This window comes from Equus quagga, chromosome 13 (assembly GCF_021613505.1).
Source record: "Equus quagga isolate Etosha38 chromosome 13, UCLA_HA_Equagga_1.0, whole genome shotgun sequence".
In the NCBI taxonomy this organism is placed as follows: Eukaryota; Metazoa; Chordata; class Mammalia; order Perissodactyla; family Equidae; genus Equus; species Equus quagga.
The window spans coordinates 10,206,081-10,226,755 of NC_060279.1; the positions used below are offsets into that span (position 1 = coordinate 10,206,081).

The 20,675-nt window shown below is 36.8% G+C and overlaps 1 protein-coding gene across 2 annotated transcripts in view; it reads left to right on the top strand.

Moving 5' to 3' along the window:
- Nucleotides 1-20,675, top strand: part of RABGAP1L (RAB GTPase activating protein 1 like) — a 666,720-nt gene that overhangs the window by 392,140 nt on the left and 253,905 nt on the right. For both annotated transcript variants that reach the window (XM_046680643.1, XM_046680642.1), the window contains exon 16: nt 19,078-19,203. In XM_046680643.1, coding sequence (XP_046536599.1) covers nt 19,078-19,203 — 126 coding nt within the window. The remainder of the gene's footprint in view (nt 1-19,077; nt 19,204-20,675) is intronic.

The following is a 20,675-nucleotide window of genomic DNA, read 5'->3' on the forward strand; positions in this document are numbered from 1 at the left end:
ATTTAAAGGGACCATTTTTTGCTATAGCTCCTGTATTAAAAAAAAAAAAAAAAAAAAAAAATCCCTGGAGGACTGTGATTGGCTTGCCTTGAGAAGCTGCCATCCTTGAATCGATTACTAAGACCAGGAAGGTAGGGTAATTCTGATTGGCCCGCCCAGGTCTTGAGTCTACGTCAGTGCTGACAGTGAACTGGATCAATTCCTCCTGAACAATGGAATGCTTTTCCTATAGGAAAAGGGGTTTTAATAACAGGTGATAGGGAGATAGGATGCTAGACAGATACATCACATCATCTTACAGTGGTGTCTTACTGCAAGAGTTTTTGTGTACTTTAAAATAAGCCCTTCTGTACTCTGAAATCACTTTTTCCTTATAATGCAAGAAATTTTCCTGTTCTGAGTTAATTCTTGCATCAGTGCTTTGGAGCCATTTCCCAATATCTTCTCCCTGTGTCCTGTAAATATATGCAAGACATTTTACTTTAAAAAATCCTCTCTTGGTCCTCCTATTTATCTTAGGTTTCTCTGCCCTTTCAAAGGTGAACTCTTTCAAATGATAGTAAAAAGCACAACTGTGAATTTGAATTGTGATTTAATACCTTTCAAGGTATATGACCTTGGGTAAGTTTCCTAAACTCTCTGAGCTTCAGTTTCTTCATGTATAAAATGGAAATAATATTATCATCCTTCTAGGTTTTTTCTGAATATTTAATACCTTACATTATGAGTGTAAAGAGTCTTATTTTGTGTCCAGCGTAAAGAATGCAGTCATGGGCTTAAACCCAGTCTTTACTTAATAGATGTGTAGTTATTGGAAAATCACTTAACTTTTTTGAATTCCACTAATCTAATATTTAAAATGTAAAAATAATGTCTGCTTTCCAGAATTTTTGTGACGATCAAATAGGGTCGTGAATGAACGCCTCTAATAATGGTAGCTGCTGCTCTTTCTAAAATTAATAATTATTTTCCCAGCTAATTTTCTTTTGGTCCCTGCTCCCACTAACTTAAATTGATCACACGTAGCAAGCTAATATGTTGTACGGTACGTTTTATGGCTTATAAATAGACGTTCAGTTTAAATGTACTTTAGTATATATTTGATTTAAAAGGAAAATACAGAAGTTTTAATTCCCTTTACTTTTCAATGTGTAAACAGAAAATGAAAGCTCATGAGTTTATGATTTTCAGAATAGTCACACCCACCTTTGTTGAAGAAAACTAAAAACTAAAAAAAATCAGTGGAGTGTTCATTGCCTTCATGGAAAAAGGTAGATTGATTACCAAAAGATGTGAAACACAGTCGTGCAGAATAGAAAATTTAATTTTATCCTAAATAAGGGGATTTTAAAAAATTGTCAACATGTAATTTCACTTCAGAAAACATCTTGACATGTGTTGCTTCATGTGAGTCTTAAAGACTTGAAGCCCTTAGAGCTGCTTTGTTTTGTGGTTCATTGTAGAGAGACGCAGTGGAAGCTTGGAGACTGTCTCCTTTCAGTGATTGTCTGTTAGTACAGACAGCAGATCATTATCAGATCTGTACCCAAACAATGATTACATCAGGCTTCATTTTCAGATTGTGCATGTGAGGCTGGTATTTAGTTTTGTATTTCATTGAGCCGTGAATGATACTTTGATACCTTAAATCATAGGATTTTAATGTTTATCTCTTCCCTCCTCCAATAAAGCTACACTGATTCCCTGACAAAGCTCCTGTACACATCAAAGATAGATATTCAATATTAGAGACCCGCTATGCTCCGTCTAAATATTTTATTTAAAAATATTTGTTCAGTGATTTGTTTTTATTGTACTTTAGACCAATTGCATAATGATGATAAATTGGATTGTCTAGTTCAATGAGATGTTAATCATTGTAGTAAGTTAAATAGTTAGTTTAATGCTTTTTAAATAAAAGTAGACAGATCCCACAATACTACCTACTGGGAGAACTCAGTCTTATAGGTGAGGTTTGGTAGTAGAACTAGGTATTGATGCTCAGATCTTGATTGATTTTCTTTATGCTCATTGAGGAACAAGCTTAATAGCCAATACAAAGTACAGATAATACAAAAGTTTCTTATATTTAGCATTTATAATAATATTAAAAGAAATCAATTACTAATGTAATTACTTTGGCTGACCTTAGCTTCTACTTTCATACCTATTTTTCTGCATTTTGTTGTCTCTTACCTTTGCAGGTGCCAACAGGTTGCCCTACTTATGTGACATGCTTTCATTGATAAAACCAAATGTATTCAGAGTTTTATTAAAGTTATCTTAAACAAATATTTAATACTTGATATTTATTTAAGTCTCTATTCTAAGAGCTTTGGAGGATACAAAATTAAAGCAGCATCCAGAGGTTGGGAGGAGCATACAAATAACTATACTACATGCCACAAAGATCTTTAGGATTCAGAGAAAACGAAGATCTTGTCAAGTTGAATGGAATAACAGAGACTTCGTGTTCTAAGTGCCATTTATAATCAACCTTAAAAGATCTGTAAAATTTCAAAGGCAGAGCTGTGCTACATAGTATACCCCAACCCAGCCGTCCACCCTGACCTTGTGTGCCTTAACGCCAAGGGGAGCTTGGACAGTGTAGCCTGTCACTATTTAAGTTATAAAAAGGGTGGAGTGCAGGAGGGAGATATTCTTCCCAGTGATACACAAGTGCTCTCATTTACATGAAAAGTAGCACATCTTTGCTACTTTCTTTTTAAGAACATATATTCCTGTACATCATTTTAACAGAAGAAAGGCCTTACAGTGGAAATTTGTTTTTGTAGTTTTTGATTAAATAAAATTTTTACCCATGCACTTATTTATTCTTTTTATTCTTTCAAGTATCTGCATATAAAGCACTAGTAGTTGTTGATAAAGAAGACATAGTCTCTGTGTTCAAGGAGGGAGAGAAAATGGAAATTTACATTTCTGGTCAGCTACAATGTGCATATGTTGTCTCTCACGTATGTCTCATTTAATCCTTACAACATCCCTTTGACATAAGTATTATTATTTATGATTTTTTAGAAATAAATAACTCAGACTTTGAGAAATTACTTGCTCAAGGTCAACCAGCTAGTAACTAAAAGCTTATCTGAGAATTCACATCTATTAGTTTAATTCCAAATCATGTTCTTTCTGCTGCAGCATCTTTTCTATATATGTCATCTATTTCTGGGCTCCCTTTCAAGGGCAATGATTGAATATGGAGTCTTTAGATTATCCATTCATACAAAAGAAAAGTGATAGGTCCTTACTAAACCGACATATTTATAATTCATTTTTTTCTGTAATACATCCTCCACCACACTCCTGATTCGTTATCATGTTTTATATCAGTACTCTGCTAGAGTCAGATCATACCAGCTCATGAGAGCCAGTTGTTAAATTTTCAGGAATTTTGTGAACCGCTTGTTAATTAAAAAATTAAATGGACATTGTGGGTCATCAGGATGGCGACATAGGTTATTCTCAACTTCAGTTCCGCTCACAAGAAGACCAGCTAGCAACTGTCTGTAGACAAGACACCATTATGAAAATCTCAGAACCTGGAGGTGAGGCTAAAGTGATCCTCCTGGACCACAGAGACTAAGAAGGATTGCAATAGAAGGGTAAGAGGAGCCACTACACTCTGACCATATTGCCCCTCCCCCAGGTTGGCACAGCACTGTACCAAGAGGATCTTCCTGTGCCTGAGGTTTCTCCAGTGGGGCGAGAGCCCACCGTAGACATTCAGCTCTCCTAGCATTGAAAGACACCTCCCTGGAGGCCCCCTTGGGTCTTGTCTCACAGAGATTACTAGGGAAATCTGTGGGGCTTGACCACTGGGGATCAGATAGAGACAGAGAAGGAGGGGTGGGACTTACAGCAACCAATGCTCAAGTCTTGGTGGGCTACATTCCTGCTTGCAGTGATACCCAATCAGAGGTTCAAGCCAGTGGCTTTTCTCATCTGCAGAGCCAAACCAGTGACCTCATCTGGCCAGGGAACTTGGTTAGCAATTCTGCCTGAATTGAATGTCCAGTCAATAGACCATACTGGCCTTGGAGCCTGTTTTACTGCCCTGACCAGGAAGGGAAGCAAATTCACAGCCCCACCCAATTGCCAAGCTTAGGCTCCAGTCTTGACTTGCCCGGAAGCCTGGTCAAAGAACCTGAGCAGCCATGGACCCCACATTACAGCCCAGCTCAGGCACAGGGCCAAGCCAGCAGCTGTGCCCAACTATTGAGCATAGCCCATGGCCCTGCAGAACCCTGTAGCCTGAACAGTGACCCTGGGCAGTGTCAGAGCCCAGCCTCCAGTCCTGCTGACCAGTGGAGGCCAAACTACAGCCCTGCTCAGCCACAAGGCCAGCCTACAGACCTGCCCAAAGGCTGAACACAGCCTATTGCCTCACCTAATCAGGAGCCTGGACAGTGATCCCACCTGACTGTAGAGCACAGTCTCTAGTCCCACCCAACTTCAGGGTACAGCTAGAGGCCCCTCCTGACCAGAGATCCTGGCTAGTTACCTTAACCAACGATGAAGCACAGCCCACAGCCTACCTGATTGTGAAGCCAAGCCTGTGGCCCTCCTTTACCCCCCAACTTTAGGACACAGCCTCTGGACGTACCTGAATACAGCCCAGCCAGCAGCACCATCTGGCCAGGGAGCACAACCTTAGACCCCACCTGACCAGGAGCTATTGCAGAGCCCAGCCCATAATCCTGCCTAACAGTGGGTCCAAGTAGTGGTACCACCCTGTCAGGGATCATAACCTGTGACCTTGCCTGTCCCTAGGTGATGGCAGAGCACAGCTAGTGGCCCCACCTGACCATGGAGCACAGCCAGCAGTCTCATACAATCATTGAGCCCACCCAGAGGCCCTGCTTGTATGTGGAGCCCAGCCAGCAGACCCAGTCAACCATGTAGCCCAGCTAGTGGCACCCTTTCTCTCTACCTTAGAGCACAAGCAATGGCCTCACCCAACTAGAGACTTTGATACAAAGCTCTGCCTCCCCATGGTTGCTATCAGCTGACCCACCCAGTACCCCAAGCTGAGCTGACTGGTAAAAGTCTTTTCTTGCCAAAGTAAATCTGTAATGTCTGTACAAGGAGACCGCTTACTCAAGTGTGCAGGTAGCAATGCAAGGAATCAAGGATCATGAAGAAATCAGGTAAATATGACACCACCAAAGGAAACAGTGAACTACAAGAACACACAGACAGACAACTGAACAAAATTAGGAAAATGATAAACAAAATAAGAAGTTTGACAGAACAATAGAAACAGCAAAAAAACCCCAAACAAACCCAGAAATCCTGGAGCTGAAGAATACAATGACACAACTGGAGACTTCAATGGAGAGCTGCAACAGAGGTGATCAAACATAAGAAAGAATCAATGAACTAGAAGGTAGGTCATTTGAAATTATCAAGTCAGAGAAGTAAAAAAAAAAAAAAAAGAATGGAAAAGAGTGAAGAAAGCCTATAGGACTTATGGGACATCATCAGATGAAACAATACACACATTATGGGAATCCCAGAAGGAAAAAAGAAAGAGGAAGGGACAAAGCAGTAATGGCCGAAAACTTCCCAAACTTGAGGAAAGAAATGCACTTCCAGATTCATGAGGGCTAAAAGACCCCAAATGGTTAGAATCCAAAAAGGATTAAACTTTTAGATGGGGCATATTATAATTAAATTGTCAAAAATCAAAGACAAACAATTTTGACAATAGCAAGAGAAAAGCTACTCATCACATATAAGGGAGCCCTCAGAAAACTATTTAGTTTCTCAACAGAAACATTGTAGGCCAGGAGAGAGTGAGATGATATATTCAAAATATTGAAAGAAAAAAAAAAGGGCCAGCCCTGTGGCCAAGTGGTTAAGTTCGCATGCTCTGCTTTGGCAGCCCAGGGTTTGGATCCTGGGTGCAGACATGGCACCATTCAGTAGGCCACGTTGGGGCAGCTTCCCACATGCCAAAACTAGAAAGACCCACAACTAAAATCTACAACTATGTACTAGGGGGATTTGGGAAAAAAAAAAAAAGGAAAAAAAAGAAGATTGGCAACAGTTGTTAGCTCAGGTGCCAATCTCTAAAAAACCCCAAAAAACTAAACCTGGCAAAGCTGTTCTTCAAAAATGAAGTAGAGATAACCCCCAGCAGTGGTGGTGGCACTGGCAACACGTCTGGCAGGGGGATGGAAGGTGAAAGTGGTGAGTGAAAGTCTATCTGGCTCCACAGGCTGCAACTGGTGGGTTCCATTGCTCCTCAGCAGCTCCTGGACTTCAGAGAAGAGATATCTATGACTGAAGGGAGGGAAAGGAAAGGGAAGGAGGCAGACAAAGAGAGTTGAAGGAACATGTTTTCTGCTGTCTGTCCCAGGAATTCAATAAGAGGACCACCCAAGACTTCTGAGACTCTCTTACTTGAGGATCCGCTTATTGGGCCATGGGCACATCCAAAGCCCCAAAGGCTAAGCACACACCTCCCCCATTCTGTTGCCAGCCCCTTCTTTTAAGCGTGTGTTCCCAAATAGAGTGATGAGGCACCTGCAAAAATGTGCTATAGCACCACCTGCTGGAACAGCAAAGAAAGACCTCTAATTGCCAGTCTGTTGAACTGTTAGAATCAAAGTAAACAAAGCTTTACCTAAATAAGAAAGGTGTTCATTACTTCAAATGCAGCAGCAGAAGCACATCTCATCAAATACTGTGAAAAATTACTGTGATACAGCATCATAAAAAGAAAATGACAATTCTCTAGCAACCAAACTCAAAGACACAGAATATTGTGATCTGATAGAGAATTGAGAAAAGCTGTTATGAAGAAATTCATTGGGGCCGGCCCCATGGCCAAGTGGTTAAGTTCGCACACTCTGCTTCAGCAGCCCAGGGTTTTGCCAGTTCAAATCCTGGGCACAGACATGGTACCGCTCATCAGGCCATGCTGAGGCAGCATCCCACATGCCACAACTAGAAGGACCCACAACTAAAAATACACAACTATGTACCAGGGGCCTTTGGGAGAAAAAGGAAAAAATAAAATCTTTAAAAAAAAAAGAAAGAAAGGAATTCATTGACCTACAAGAAAACCAGAAAGGTAATTAAATGAACTCAAGAATAAAATTAATGAACAGAGGAATACTTTACCATTCTAAAAAAGACCCAAATTCTGGAGTGGAAGAACTTAATAAATGAGATGAAGAATGCATTAGAAAGCATTGGAAATAGCAGATCAGATGGAATAGAGAACAAGTCATCTGGAAGATGAGAATCTAGAAATGATTCAAGTGGAAGAGGAAAGAGAACTAAGATTTTTTAAAAGTGAAGAACCCTACACAAGCTATTAGACTCCATTAGAAGAGCCAACATAAGAATAATGGATATACCAGAAAGAGAAGAGAGGCAGAAGGGGACAGAGAGTTTATTTAAAGAAATAATAACTAAGAACTTCCTAAACCTTGGGAAAGAACTGGACATACAACTCCATGAAGCTAATAGATCACCTCATTATCTTCATGCAAACAGGCCTTCTCCAAGACAAATTATAATGAAGCTGTTGAAGTCAGTGATAAAGAAAGAGTCATAAACGTAGCCAGGGAAAAAAAGAAAGGAACCTACAAGGGAACCCCCATAAGACTATCAGCAGATTTCTCAGCAGAAACTCTATAGGCCAGAAGAGAGTGGAATGACATGTTCAAAGTATTGAAAGATAAAAATTGCCAGCCAAGAATACTCTATCCAGCAAAGTTCTCCTTCAGATATGAAAGAGAAATAAAGGCTTCCAAGACAAACAAAAGCTGAGGGAGTTCATCTTCACTAGACCACCTTACAAGAAATGTTGAAAGGAGCTCTTCTAGCTAAAATGAAAAGACAGAAGTACACAAAATTTTGAGTAAAGAGATAGACAGAATTAGAAAACTGTAACACTATTTTAAAATAGAGTATTAAACAATTATAGCAAAAAGATTAAAGGGAAAAAAGCATTAAAAATGACTATAGCTACTACAATTTGCTAATAAATTCACAGCATAAAAAGAGAGAATTTGTGATAGCAAAAATATAAAAGAGGAGGAGTAAAAGGATGGAACCTGTATAGGCAAATGAAGATAAGTTACTCTCAGCAAAAAAAGGGCTCTTTTATCTATGAGACATTTTATGCAAACCTCATGGTAACCACAAAACTAAAATCTAGAGCAGAGACACAAAACAAAAAAAGAGGAAGCTGAACAAATCACCATGGAAAACCACCAACTTAAAATGGTAGACAGAAACACAAGGAAAAAGAAACAATGGAGATTTAAAACAACCAGAAAACAAGAGATAAAATGGCAATAGAGAGGTCTTATATATCAGTAATCACCCTAAGTGTAAATGGATTGAACTCACCAATCAAAAGGCACAGAGTAGCTGGATGGATTAAAAAACAAGACCCAACTATATGCAGCTTTCAAGAGACTCATTTCAGCTCTAAAGACACACATAGGTTCAAAGTGAAGGGGTGGGACATGATATTCCAAGCAAATAGTTACCAAAAGAAGGGGGTATAACCATACTTAGGTCAGAGAAAATAGACTTCAGGACAAAAATGGTAACTAGAGGCAAAGAAAGTCATTATGTAATGATTAAGGGATCAATACATCAGGAAAATATAACAATCCTATATGTATATGCACTCCCAACACCTGAGCACTGAAATATGTTAAGCAAATACTAACAGATCTTAAGGGAGAAATAGACAACAATACAAGAATAGTAGGAAACTTCAGTACCCCACTATCAGCGATGGATAGATCATCCAGAGAGAAAAACAACAAGGAGACATTGAATGGAATCATACCTGAGAACACATGGTCTTAATGGACATATACAGAACATTTCATACAACAGCAGCAGCATATGCGTTATTCTCAAGTGCACATGGAACACTCACCAGGGTAGATCATATGATAGGACACAAGAGAAATCTTAGCATATTTAAGAAGACTGAAATTAAGTTATCTTTTCTAACCACAATGGTATGAAACTAGAAATCAACAAGAGGAAAGTGAGAAGATCTACAAATATGTGGTATCTAAACTACGCACTTCTTAACAACTAATAGGTCAAAGAGGAAATCAAAAGGGAAATAAAAAGCTATCTTGAAACAAATGAAAATAAAAATACAACATATTAAATCTTGTAGGATGCAGCAAAAGCAGGTCTAAGAGGACAGTTTATAGCAAAAGATGCCTATACTGAGTAATTAAAAAGATCTCAAATAAACAACCTAACTTTACACCTCTAAGAACTAGAAAAAGAAGGATAAATTAGGCCCATACTTAGCAGAAGGAAGGAAATAATAAAGATCAGAATGGAGAGAAATGAAATAGAGACAAGAAAAACAGTATAAAGGATTAACAAAAGTAAGATCTGGTTCTTCAAATACATAAAATTGACAAACCCTTAGCTAGACCAACTCAGAAAAAAAAGAGAGAAGACCTCAATAAAGAAAATTAGAAATGAAAGAGGAGACATTACAACTGATACTACAGAAATTCACAGGATCATAAGACACTACTGTGAACAATTATATTTTAACAAATTGCAGACTGTAGTAAAAACAGATACAGTTCTAGAAACACACAGCCTATCAAGACTGAGTGAGGAAGTAATCCAAAATCTGAACAGGCTAATAACAGATAAAGAGATTGGATCAGTAATCAAAGACCTCCCAACACAGAAAACTTCAGGAGCACACAGCTCCACTGGTGAATCCTACCAAATATTTAAAGAAGAATTAATGCCACTCCTCCTCAAACTCTTGCAAAATATCACGGAAGTGACAACACTTCTAAACTCATTCCACAAGGCCAGCATTACCTTGATAGCAAAACCAATAACGAAACCATAAGAAAAAAAAACTAAAGACCACTGTCCCTGATGAATATGGATACAAAAAGTCTCAACAAAATATTGGCAAACCAAATTCAAGAGAACACATTAAAAGGATTATACATTATGCCCAAGTGGGTTTTATTGCAGGGACGCAAGGATGGGTCAACATACAGAAGTCAGTAAACATAATACATCACATTAGTAAAATGAAAGGTAAAAATTACATGATCCTTTCAGTAGATTCAGAAAAAGCATTTCACAAAATATCCTTTCAAGATAAAAACCATTCATAGATTGGGTATAGGTGGAATATACCTCCACATAATAAAGGCCATATATGACAAACCCACAGGTAACATTATACTCAAAAAAGAAAAATTGAAAGCTTTTCCTCTAAGATCAGGAACAAGACAAGGATGCCCACTCTCACCACTCCTATTCAATATAGTGCTGGAAGTCTTAGCTAGAGCAGTTAGGCAAGACAAAGAAATAAAATGCATCCAAACTGGAAAGAAAGAAGTAAAACTGTCACTATTTGTTGATGATATGATTTTATACGTAGAAAATTCCAAAGAGTCAAGCAAAAAATTGTTGGAACTAATCAATAATTTCAGTAAAGTTGCAGGATAGAAAATCAACATACAGAAGTTGGTTGTTTTCTTTTAGACAAATGAGGAAACATCTGAAAAAGAAATAAACAAAACTATCTCATTCATAATAGCATTAAAAACAGTGAAATACTTAGGAATAAATTAACCAAGGAGGTAAAACATCTTTACAATGAAAACTATGTCTTTGCTGAAAAAAGTTGAAGAAGACACAAACAAATGGAAAGACATCCTGTGTTCATGGATCAGAAGAATTAATATTGTTAAAATGTCCATATTACCCAAAGCTATCTACAGAATTTACTGCAACCCCATAAAAATGCCAAAAGCAAACTTCACAGAAATAGAAGAAGCAATCCTAAAATTTGTGTGGAACCACAAAAGACCCTGAGTAGCCAAATCAATCCTGAGAAAAAAGAACAAAACCAGAGGTAACATACTTTCTGATTTCACACCATACTACATACTAATTAAAACAGTATGATACTGGCACAAAAGCAGACACTTAGACGAATGGAACAGAATAGAGAGCCCAAATTAAATCTCAGTAGATATGATCAACTAATATTCAGCAAAGGAGCCAAGAACACCCAACGGGGAAAGGATAGTCTCTTCAACAAATGGTGCTAGGGAAACTGGAGAAACATGCAGAACAATGAAATCAGACTGCTATCTCACACGACTCAAAAGAATTAACTCAACATGGATCAAAGGTTTAAACGTAAGGCCAGATACTATAAACTCCTAAAAGAAAAGACAAGGAAGAAGCTCCTTGATATTGGTCTTGGCAATGGTTTTGGGACATGATGCCAAATGCACAAACAATGAAAGCAAAAATTAACAAATGGGACTACATAAAACTAAAAAGCATCTACGTAGCAAAAGAAACAATCAACAAAATGAAAAGACAACCTACCCAAAAGGAGAAAATTCTTGCAAACCATACATCAGATAAGAAGTTAATATCCAAAATATATAAAGAACTCATATAACTTAATAACAAAAAAATCTGATTTAAGGGGCCAGCCCCGTGGCCGAGTGGTTCGGTTCGTGTGCTCTGCTGCGGCAGCCCAGGGTTTGGATCCTGGGCGTGGACATGGCACTGCTCGTCAGGCCACGTTGAGGCAGTGTCCCATATGCCACAACTAGAAGGACCTGCAACTAAGATATACAACTATGTACCAGGGGGGATTTGGGGAGATAAAGCAGAAAAAAAAATCTGATTTAAAAATGTGCAGAACTGGGGCTGGCCCCATGACTGAGTGGTTAAGTTTGCACACTCTGCTTTGGCAGCCCAGGGTTTCACCAGTTCAGATCCTAGGCGTGGTCATGACACTACTCATTAGGCCATACTGAGGTGGCACCCCACATGCCACAGCTAGAAGGACCTACAACTAAAATATACAACTATGTACTGGGGGGATTTGGGGAAAAAGCAGAAAAAAAAAAAAAAGATTGGCAACAGTGGTTAGCTCAGGTGCCAATCCTAAAAAAAAGTGCAGAACTAAGAAGACTTTTTTCAAAGAGGACATCAAAATGGCCAACAGGCACATGAAAAGATGCTTGACGTCACAAATTATCAGGAAAATGCAAATCAAAACCACAATGAGATATCACTTCATACCCATTAGAATGACTGTCATCAAGAAGACAGGAGACAACAGGGGCTGGTGATCATGTGATGAAAAGAGAACCCTCCTGCACTGTTTATGGGATTGTAAATTGGTCGAACCACTATGGAAAACAGTACAGTTTCCTCAAAAAATTAACTCCACAATCCAGCAGTTTGTACCCTTTGTACCCAAAGGAAATGAAAACAGTGCTTCAAAGATATATATGCACTCCCATGTTTATTGCATCATTATTCATACTAGTGAAGATATGGAAACAACCTAAATGCCCATCAACAGATGAATGGATAGAAAAGATGTGGTATAATACATAATGGAATATTATTCAGCCATGAAAAAGGAGTATATCCTGTCATTTGCAACAACATGGATGGACTCTGAGCACATTATGCTAAGTGAGATAAGTCAGACAGAGAAAGACAAGTACTGTATGATATCACTTATATGTGGGATCTAAGAAGAAAAAAAATTTGAACTTGTAAAAAGCAAAGCATAAAATGGTGAATACCAAGTGATAGGGGGTGGGGAGATAAGATTGGCATTGTTTAAGGGTACAAAAAAGTAGTAAATAAGCCATAGTGATCTAATGCACAGTATAATGAATATAGACAACAATATTTTACTATAATTATGTAATCTGATAAAATAGCTGCAAAGGCAATCATATTACAATGAATAAATATGTCAAAGTAACACTTTGTACACCATAATGTTATATGTCAAGTATACTCAATAAAAAAAAATTGAAGTAGAGATAAAGACTTTCCCAAACAAACAAAAGCTGAGGGAGTTCATTATCACTATACTTGCCCTTCAGAAATGCTAAAGTGGGGGCCGACTCCGTAGCCGAGTGGTTAAGTTAGTTACTTATAACGTAAATGGATCAATTCTCCAATCAAAAGACATAGCATGGCTGACTGGAAGAAAACAAGATCAAATAATATCTGCCTAAACAGACTTATGTTAGCTTTAAGGACACAAACAGATTAAGAATGAAGGGATAGAAAAAGACCATTCAAGCAAATGGTAACCCAAAGAAAGTAGAGGTAGCTATACTTATATCAGAAAAAATAGACTTTAAGTTAAAAGTTAAGCTAAAAATGGTCAGAGGAGTCAAAGAAAGTCATATAATGATAAATGGGTCAAATCATCAAGAAGACAACAATTATAATTATGTATGCACCCAACATCAGAGCGCTTAAATGTATAAAGCAAATACAAACAGAACTAAAAGGAGAAATAAACAGCAATACAGTAATATTTGGGGACTTTAATACCCCACCGTCAACAATGGATAGATCATCCAGGCAGAGAATCAACAAAGAAACAGCAGATGTGAATAGCACTATAGACCAAATGGACCTAACAGACATATACAGAACATTCTATTCAATAGCACCAGGATACACATTCTTCTCAAGAGCACAAGGAACATTTTCTAGGATAGACCATATATCAGGCCACAAAAAAGTCTCAGCAAATTCAAGAAGATAGAAATTTATCAGGTATCTTTTACAGCCACAATGATATGAAACTAGAAATCACTAACAGGAGGAAAGCTGGAAAATTCAAAAATATTTAGAAATTAAAATTTCTGAGAATTTTATGTTCACACTCCTGAACCTACAATGGATGAAGGAAGAAATTGTAAGGGAAATAAAAAAATATCTTGAGACAAATGAAAATGGAAACATGACATACCAAAACTTACGGGATACAGCAAAAGTAGTTCTAAGAGGGAAGTTTATAGTTATAAATGCGTACATCAGGAAAAGAGAAACCCTTCAAACAGCCTAACTTTACACCTCAAGGAACAAAAAAAAGTAGAAAAAACTAAGCCCAAAAGTTAGCAGAATGAAGGAAATAATAAACACTAGAAGAGAAATAAATGAAATAGAGAATAGAAAAACAATAAAAAAGATTAACAAAAGTAAGAGTTGGTTCTTTGAAAAGATAAACAAAATTACATACCTTTAGCTAGACTAAGGAAAAAGGGAGAGAAATCAAAATTATAAATTAGAGAGGAGACATTACAACTGATACCACTGAAATATGAAGGATCGTAAGAGACTACTATGAACAATTATACACCAACAAATTGGACAACCTAGAAGAAATGAATAAATTCCTGGAAACATACAAGACTGAAGAAATAGAAAATCTGAATAGACTAATAACAAGTAAGAAGATTGAATTAGTAATCAGCTCCCCCCACCCCCGCAACAAATAAAAGCCCAGGACCAGATGGTTTCACTGGTGCATTCTACCAAATATTTCACGGTGAGTCAATACTAATCCTTCTCAAACTCTTCCAAAAAATTGAAGAGAAGGGAGAACTCCCAAACTCATTTTACAAGGCAAGCATTACCCTGATACCAAAACAAGATGAGGACATTACAAGAAAAGAAAACCACAAGCCAAAACACTTGATGAATATAGAGCAAATATGCTCCATAAAATACTAGCAAACTGAATTGAACAGTACATTAAAAGGATCATAGACCATGATCAAGGGTGATTGATCCCTGGGATGCCAGGATGGTTGAATATATGCAAATCATAAATGTGACACATTACATTAATAGAATAAAAGATAAAAATTATGTGATCATCTCAATAGATGCAGAAAAGTATTTGACAAAATTCAACATCCATTCGTGATAAAAATTCTAAACAAATTGGGTATAGAAGGAATGCACCTCAGCATAATAAAGGCCATGTATGACAAGCCAATGGCTAACCTCATACTCAATGGTGAAAGATTGAAAACTTTTCCTCCAGACATACAGATGGCCAACAGGTACATGAAAAGATGCTCAACATCACTAATTATCAGGGAAATACAAATCAAAACCACAATAAGATATCACCTCACAACTGTTAGAATGTCTGTTATCAAAAAAGACAAGAGATAAGTGTTGATGAGATTATGGTGAAGAGGGAAGCCTTATGCACTGTTGGTGGGAATACAAATTGGTGCAGCCACTATGGAAAACAGTATGGAGGTTCCTCAAAAAATGGAACTACCATATGAACCAGCAATTTCACTTCTGGGTATTTATCCTGAGGAAATGAAGACACTAACTCAAAAACATCTGTGCACCCCCATGTTTGTTGCAACATTATTTACAATAGCCAAGACGTGGAAACAACCTAGTTGTCTATCAAGGGATGAATGGGTAGAGAAAATGTGGTATATACATGCAATGGAATATTATTCAGCCATAAAAAAGGAAATTTGTGACAACATGGATGAACCTTGAGGGCTAAGTGAAACAGTGGTATGCTTTATGCGAAATATGCTAAGTGACGTAAGTCAGACAGAGAAAGACAAATACTGTATGATTTCACTTATATGTAGAATTTAAAAAATCTAAAGTCATAAAAACAGAGTAGATTGGTGATTGCCAGGGGTAGGAGGTTGGGGAAATGGATGAGTATGGTGAAAAGGTACAAACTTCTAGTTATAAGATTAATAAGTTCTGGGGATGTGGTGTATGGCGTGGTCACTATAGTTAACAATACTGTATTGTATATTTGAAAACTGCCAAGGAGTAGATCTTAAAAGTTTTCACCACAAAAAAACAAAACTTGTAACTGTGTGAGGTGATGGATCTGTTAACTAACCTATTGTGGGTAATCATTTTGCAGTATATATCAAATCATCACTTTGTACACCTTAAACTTACACAATGTTGTGTGTCAGTTACGTCTCAATAAAGCTGGAAAAAAATGATATAAACTTACAAGTAAATAATCTGTATTAAAAACAAAAAGTAGTAAATATTGAAAATTAATCACTATTATTTTGCCACATTTTACTGTTATTTATGCTCTTGAGTCTGTTTATGTCTGTTCTATCTGTATGATGGAAATGCAGATTCTGTCTGCACGTCACTTCTCAACTTCAGTCTGTTTATTTTCTAGTATTTCATGTGTTATGGTAAAGGCCAAATGCTGCTAATGCTACAGCAAGGCTTCTATTATCCCACTTGTTATTGGAATTATTATTATTATATTTATTTGCATTGACAAAGCTAATAATTTTTTATTGTCAGTAAATTTTTCTGCCATCATTGAAGTCATTAGTGGCCACCAGAAAGTGACTCTTGTTTACAATTTTGCAAAATATGTTTTTTCATATCTTTTATGTTTTATAATACCACCAATCTAGGCTAAGACTTCACTTCTTATTATTGACACTTAACTGAGGTATAATATCTTCCTTAAACAGGCATTGTCTTAGCCCTCAAAAGCAAAATGCCATTATAAGTCACTATGTGAACTTCCTTTTTCCTCTGCAGTGTAAATATATGTTGTTTAGCTGTATCTTATACGTTTTTAGATTTTTGTTTTCATTTTCTAAACCTTTGACATATTTGTTAAATTTTGTGTGCCTATCCTGGTTGCTGCTACTGAGAGTGAATGCATTAATTGAAGAAAGAGAAATACCAATGGAAGCTTAATTAGACATGCTAAATAGATGCCTTTTAGTCTTTAAACTAGAAAGAGAAGGTTGCATTTCCACCTTCCAAAGGATTATACATATTTCCCATTACTTTCTCACTTGTTTTGTTAGCAACCTTTTTCTGTCTTCACAGGAGTTCGCTTTTTGGTCAGTTTTATGATGAGATAGTATCTGAGATCCCATGAGAGCTTATTACATCTGACCTTAGTCTTGATAGTCAATATTGATTCTACCCCAGCTGGATTGGTATGTTATAGGTTTAGTCCATTTTTTTCATGTGGCACATTAACTAACTGAAAATCAAAAACTTGGCTGTATTGCTGAAGCTTGACATAGAGGATAGTAACTCTAAGACTACCTCCCTCCCCAAAATGTAGGTATATTAAAAAAAAAAAGGTTACAGGCTGGAATTGCCACTTTTATTTTTTAAGGATCAAGTTCAAACTGCCAAATGCTTTTGTTTTTGAAGAACGTTTATTAAATAATATATTGTTTATATATGTATGAGAGAGAGACAGACAAGGGGCGGGGAAAGAGGGGGAGAGAGAAATGGGAAAAAGAGAGAATTTAAGTTCCATACCTAAAAGCAAAGCAGAAATTTATGTCCATTTGTAATTTTCCTGAATAATCTGTCCTGATCTGGCCCATATCCAGTCATTTCTCTACTTGCAGTCTAGCTGTAGTGATGTCTCACTCTTGGTCCACACACCCAGCCTCCCCTATCCTAGGCCTTCTGTGTCCGTGTGAAACTCAAGCAGAGTTGCCTGTTCACTTGTCCCTTGGGAAGGCACTCTACCTGTACCTCTGTCCCAGCCAGCACAGTGCATGCATCTCACATGTTCAGTGACTGCATGTATGAATGCTGATAGGCATTTAAACCTTTTATTTGCTTTAATGGTTTTACCACTTTCAGAGAAATCAAAGTTTTTCCCTTTTATAAGATATCAGATTTTAAAATACTCAACTAATCATCATTCACTTAGAAAGAGGGAGAATTCAAATGAGTTAGTTTCTCCAGGGCTGACTACAGTTATCTTGCATGTGGCTTTTTTGTATAGCCATTTTAGTAGAGATCTGAGAGGAAGATGAAGAGACTGAGAACTGGGTGGTAAGAGAAGTATTGTAGACCATGTATGTGCAAGTTAGTGTCCCTTGAGGCTTCAATGACAGAACTGCTAAAAGAGTGAAGAATACAGTGTACTTATATTCTAAATACCTAAATATAAGCTGAAAAATGTTTGCTGACTTGAACAGCTGGGGTCAAAGCCCAAGCCCCAGACAACTTATAGATAAAAAAGAAATAAGCAAATATTTAGAGAATCAAAATGACAACAGCTAAATGTACTTATTTAACTTTTGGTGATTTTATTTAACTAATTTACGTATTTCATTGTTTATAGGTAAAAAATGTAAGTGGCCAATTTGTATAGGAACTTAAATAAACAGTTACATTTCTAAGTGGGTGAATACATCTCTGCTTAATTCAGTTATTCGGGCAGGAAGTTAGTCTAACAAAGGAGTCAAATACAGTCATCAGCCAAGGTCAGACTTTCAGAGAAGTGACATTTAAAGTGGATGTTCACATAATAGTTACATCCTAGGATTGAGTGAGAACAACTCTTTATTCTGTTTGCTTGGTGTAATTTCTAGAATATTGGATATATCCCTCTCTAAGTTCTTTCAGCTTGTTGATACCACAATTTAGAGATTTGTTCTTTGATTTCAGACTTCATTCTCTGTTCAGATAAAAATACCTCTGGGAGGCTATAAGGTATATTAGATTTTATTAGTTATTTAAATCTTAATGACAGAGCTCATAAATTCTTTCCTGAAACTTTTTTATAGAAAGAAAAATAGCAACATCAAGAAGACCCTGGGAGGACAGTATTGCACAATCTATCAAGATTAAAAATGCATTAATCCTTTGACCCAGGAATCCCTCTTTTGGGAATATTATTGGGGGGATAAAAACAAGATGCATCACAGTGTATATAGAATGCTATCTTTTATGTAGGAAAGGGAAAAAATAAAATAAATGTAACTTTTTATTTGCATAAACGCTGGCAGGATACGTGAGAAATTATTAGGAGTAGTCATGAGGTTATGCCAAAGAGGTGGGGGGAGGCAGGTGCAGGGATTAGTGTACAGGGGGATAGAGAGGAGTGAGACTTTTACCTTTATATACTTTTACTTTTGAGGAAAATTGTTTTGATTTTGAATCACGTGACTTTACTACCTATTTTTAAGATGGCTTAATAAGTGAATGACAGGATGATTAAAATTCACGAGAGAGAGAAACTCATCTCCAGGGAGGAAGCTGGAAGCTTTGAACACAGATTTTACCTGTGTCTCTGAAGAAGGCTGGCTCTGAATAACTTCATTCACTAGAGGCCTTTAACCATTAATGCAGAGGACTCATAACATGAAGGAACTTTTTGGACATTCTGGCCAAATGCCACTCAGTCATGTTCTATATGTGTATGTTCTCCTGTAGATGCCAGAAGAACAAGCATTCTGTGTTTTGGTGAAAATCATGTATGACTATGGTTTACGAGATCTCTACAAAAACAACTTTGAAGATCTTCATTGCAAATTCTATCAGTTGGAGAGACTAATGCAGGTAAGTAAAAATTAGGAAATTTTATCACTCGAGTTTGTTGTTATAGAAAAAGTCTTAATAAAATTGATGAACAATAATGATTTATGAAAGTTTAATGAAATTCTACAGAAAATGTAGATGGATTTGGTTTCTGACCAATGAATACAGTGGGCTTAATATCATAAAATATTTATTCAATCATTGGCCATTTTTAGAATAGTCTTCCATTTTAAATATTCAACTTTAGTACTTTGAAGTGCGAACATAGTAAGTTGTCAATGAAGAGATTGCCTAGTATTATTTATAAAGAAGTGAAGATATTTACAGAATAAAAATGGAAATACTTAAGAGCTTTCTCTATATTAATTAGCACCAGTACCATATTTAGGTCCACATGTAGAGAACGCGTTGAAGAGACAAGAAGATATTGATAAGAGAAGAAGAAACACCTAAAATATTGTAATGTAGAGACATAAAAATTTCCCCCATATAATTTCCTGATCTCTAACAATGTTGTAACTTTTTCACAATGTAAAAATTTCATAATATATAAATGTGTAAATTTATATATATGAGAAACATTCTTTTATGTATATATGTCAAACGTACATAATAAAAAGAATTTTGAGTAAGGGCAAAATTATTGGCCAATGCTGATAAAAGGAATTACTGAGGAGCTTTGAAATTCCACCTGAGGTTGGAAATCTTAAATTTATAATGGGTCTATGCAGCATCTGTATGTGGCTTTCTCCCAATATGAACTATTGGGAATCCAAGAGAAATGTGAAGGAAATGCATAAATGGATTGATTCCATAATGGGGAAAAGTAAAGTGATTGGGGAGGACGGTTAGTAGGAAGTGACAGAAGATACTGGTGGGAGCTCATTGATGTGATCTGTCAGATGATATCTTTAGATAGGTTTCTAAAAGAGGGAAGTGAAACCAATAGGAAACTGAAAGACTAGAACAGGGGAGTGGAAGATGGACAGATTGCAGTGAGGTTAAGGATAGCTTTATTGGGAGAAGGGAATATAGGAGGGTAGAAGACCTTAAATGTGAAGAAGAAATAAAGGAGAGGAAGGGTGTCAAATGAACTGTAAGCGCAATGACAGATGGGCATTGAGGGGAAAAAGACTGTGTAGAAGAATCTGGTTACTATGGACATGAAAAGCAGTAGGCGCCTTTTAGAGATTTAATTCTTCCAAGTAAATATTTGGGATTATTGATTTTTTTTACCTTTCATTTACCTTTTATTTACAAAAGTTTATATTTTTTCAGAGGTCAGTATTCTTAAGAGCTTTGAGAGTCAAATAAATGATAAATGAATAACAAGTTTGTGGTACTGTGAAGGAACCCAAACACACTTTTCTGTGGGCATTTTTTGTCTGTTAACTGGATGACCGTTTGGATACCCCTTTTAAAGTACCTGATGGACACATTTGGGTGCTTTTCAAAGAGCATCTTGTGTAAGAAGCGAATTTTTTATTTTTTGG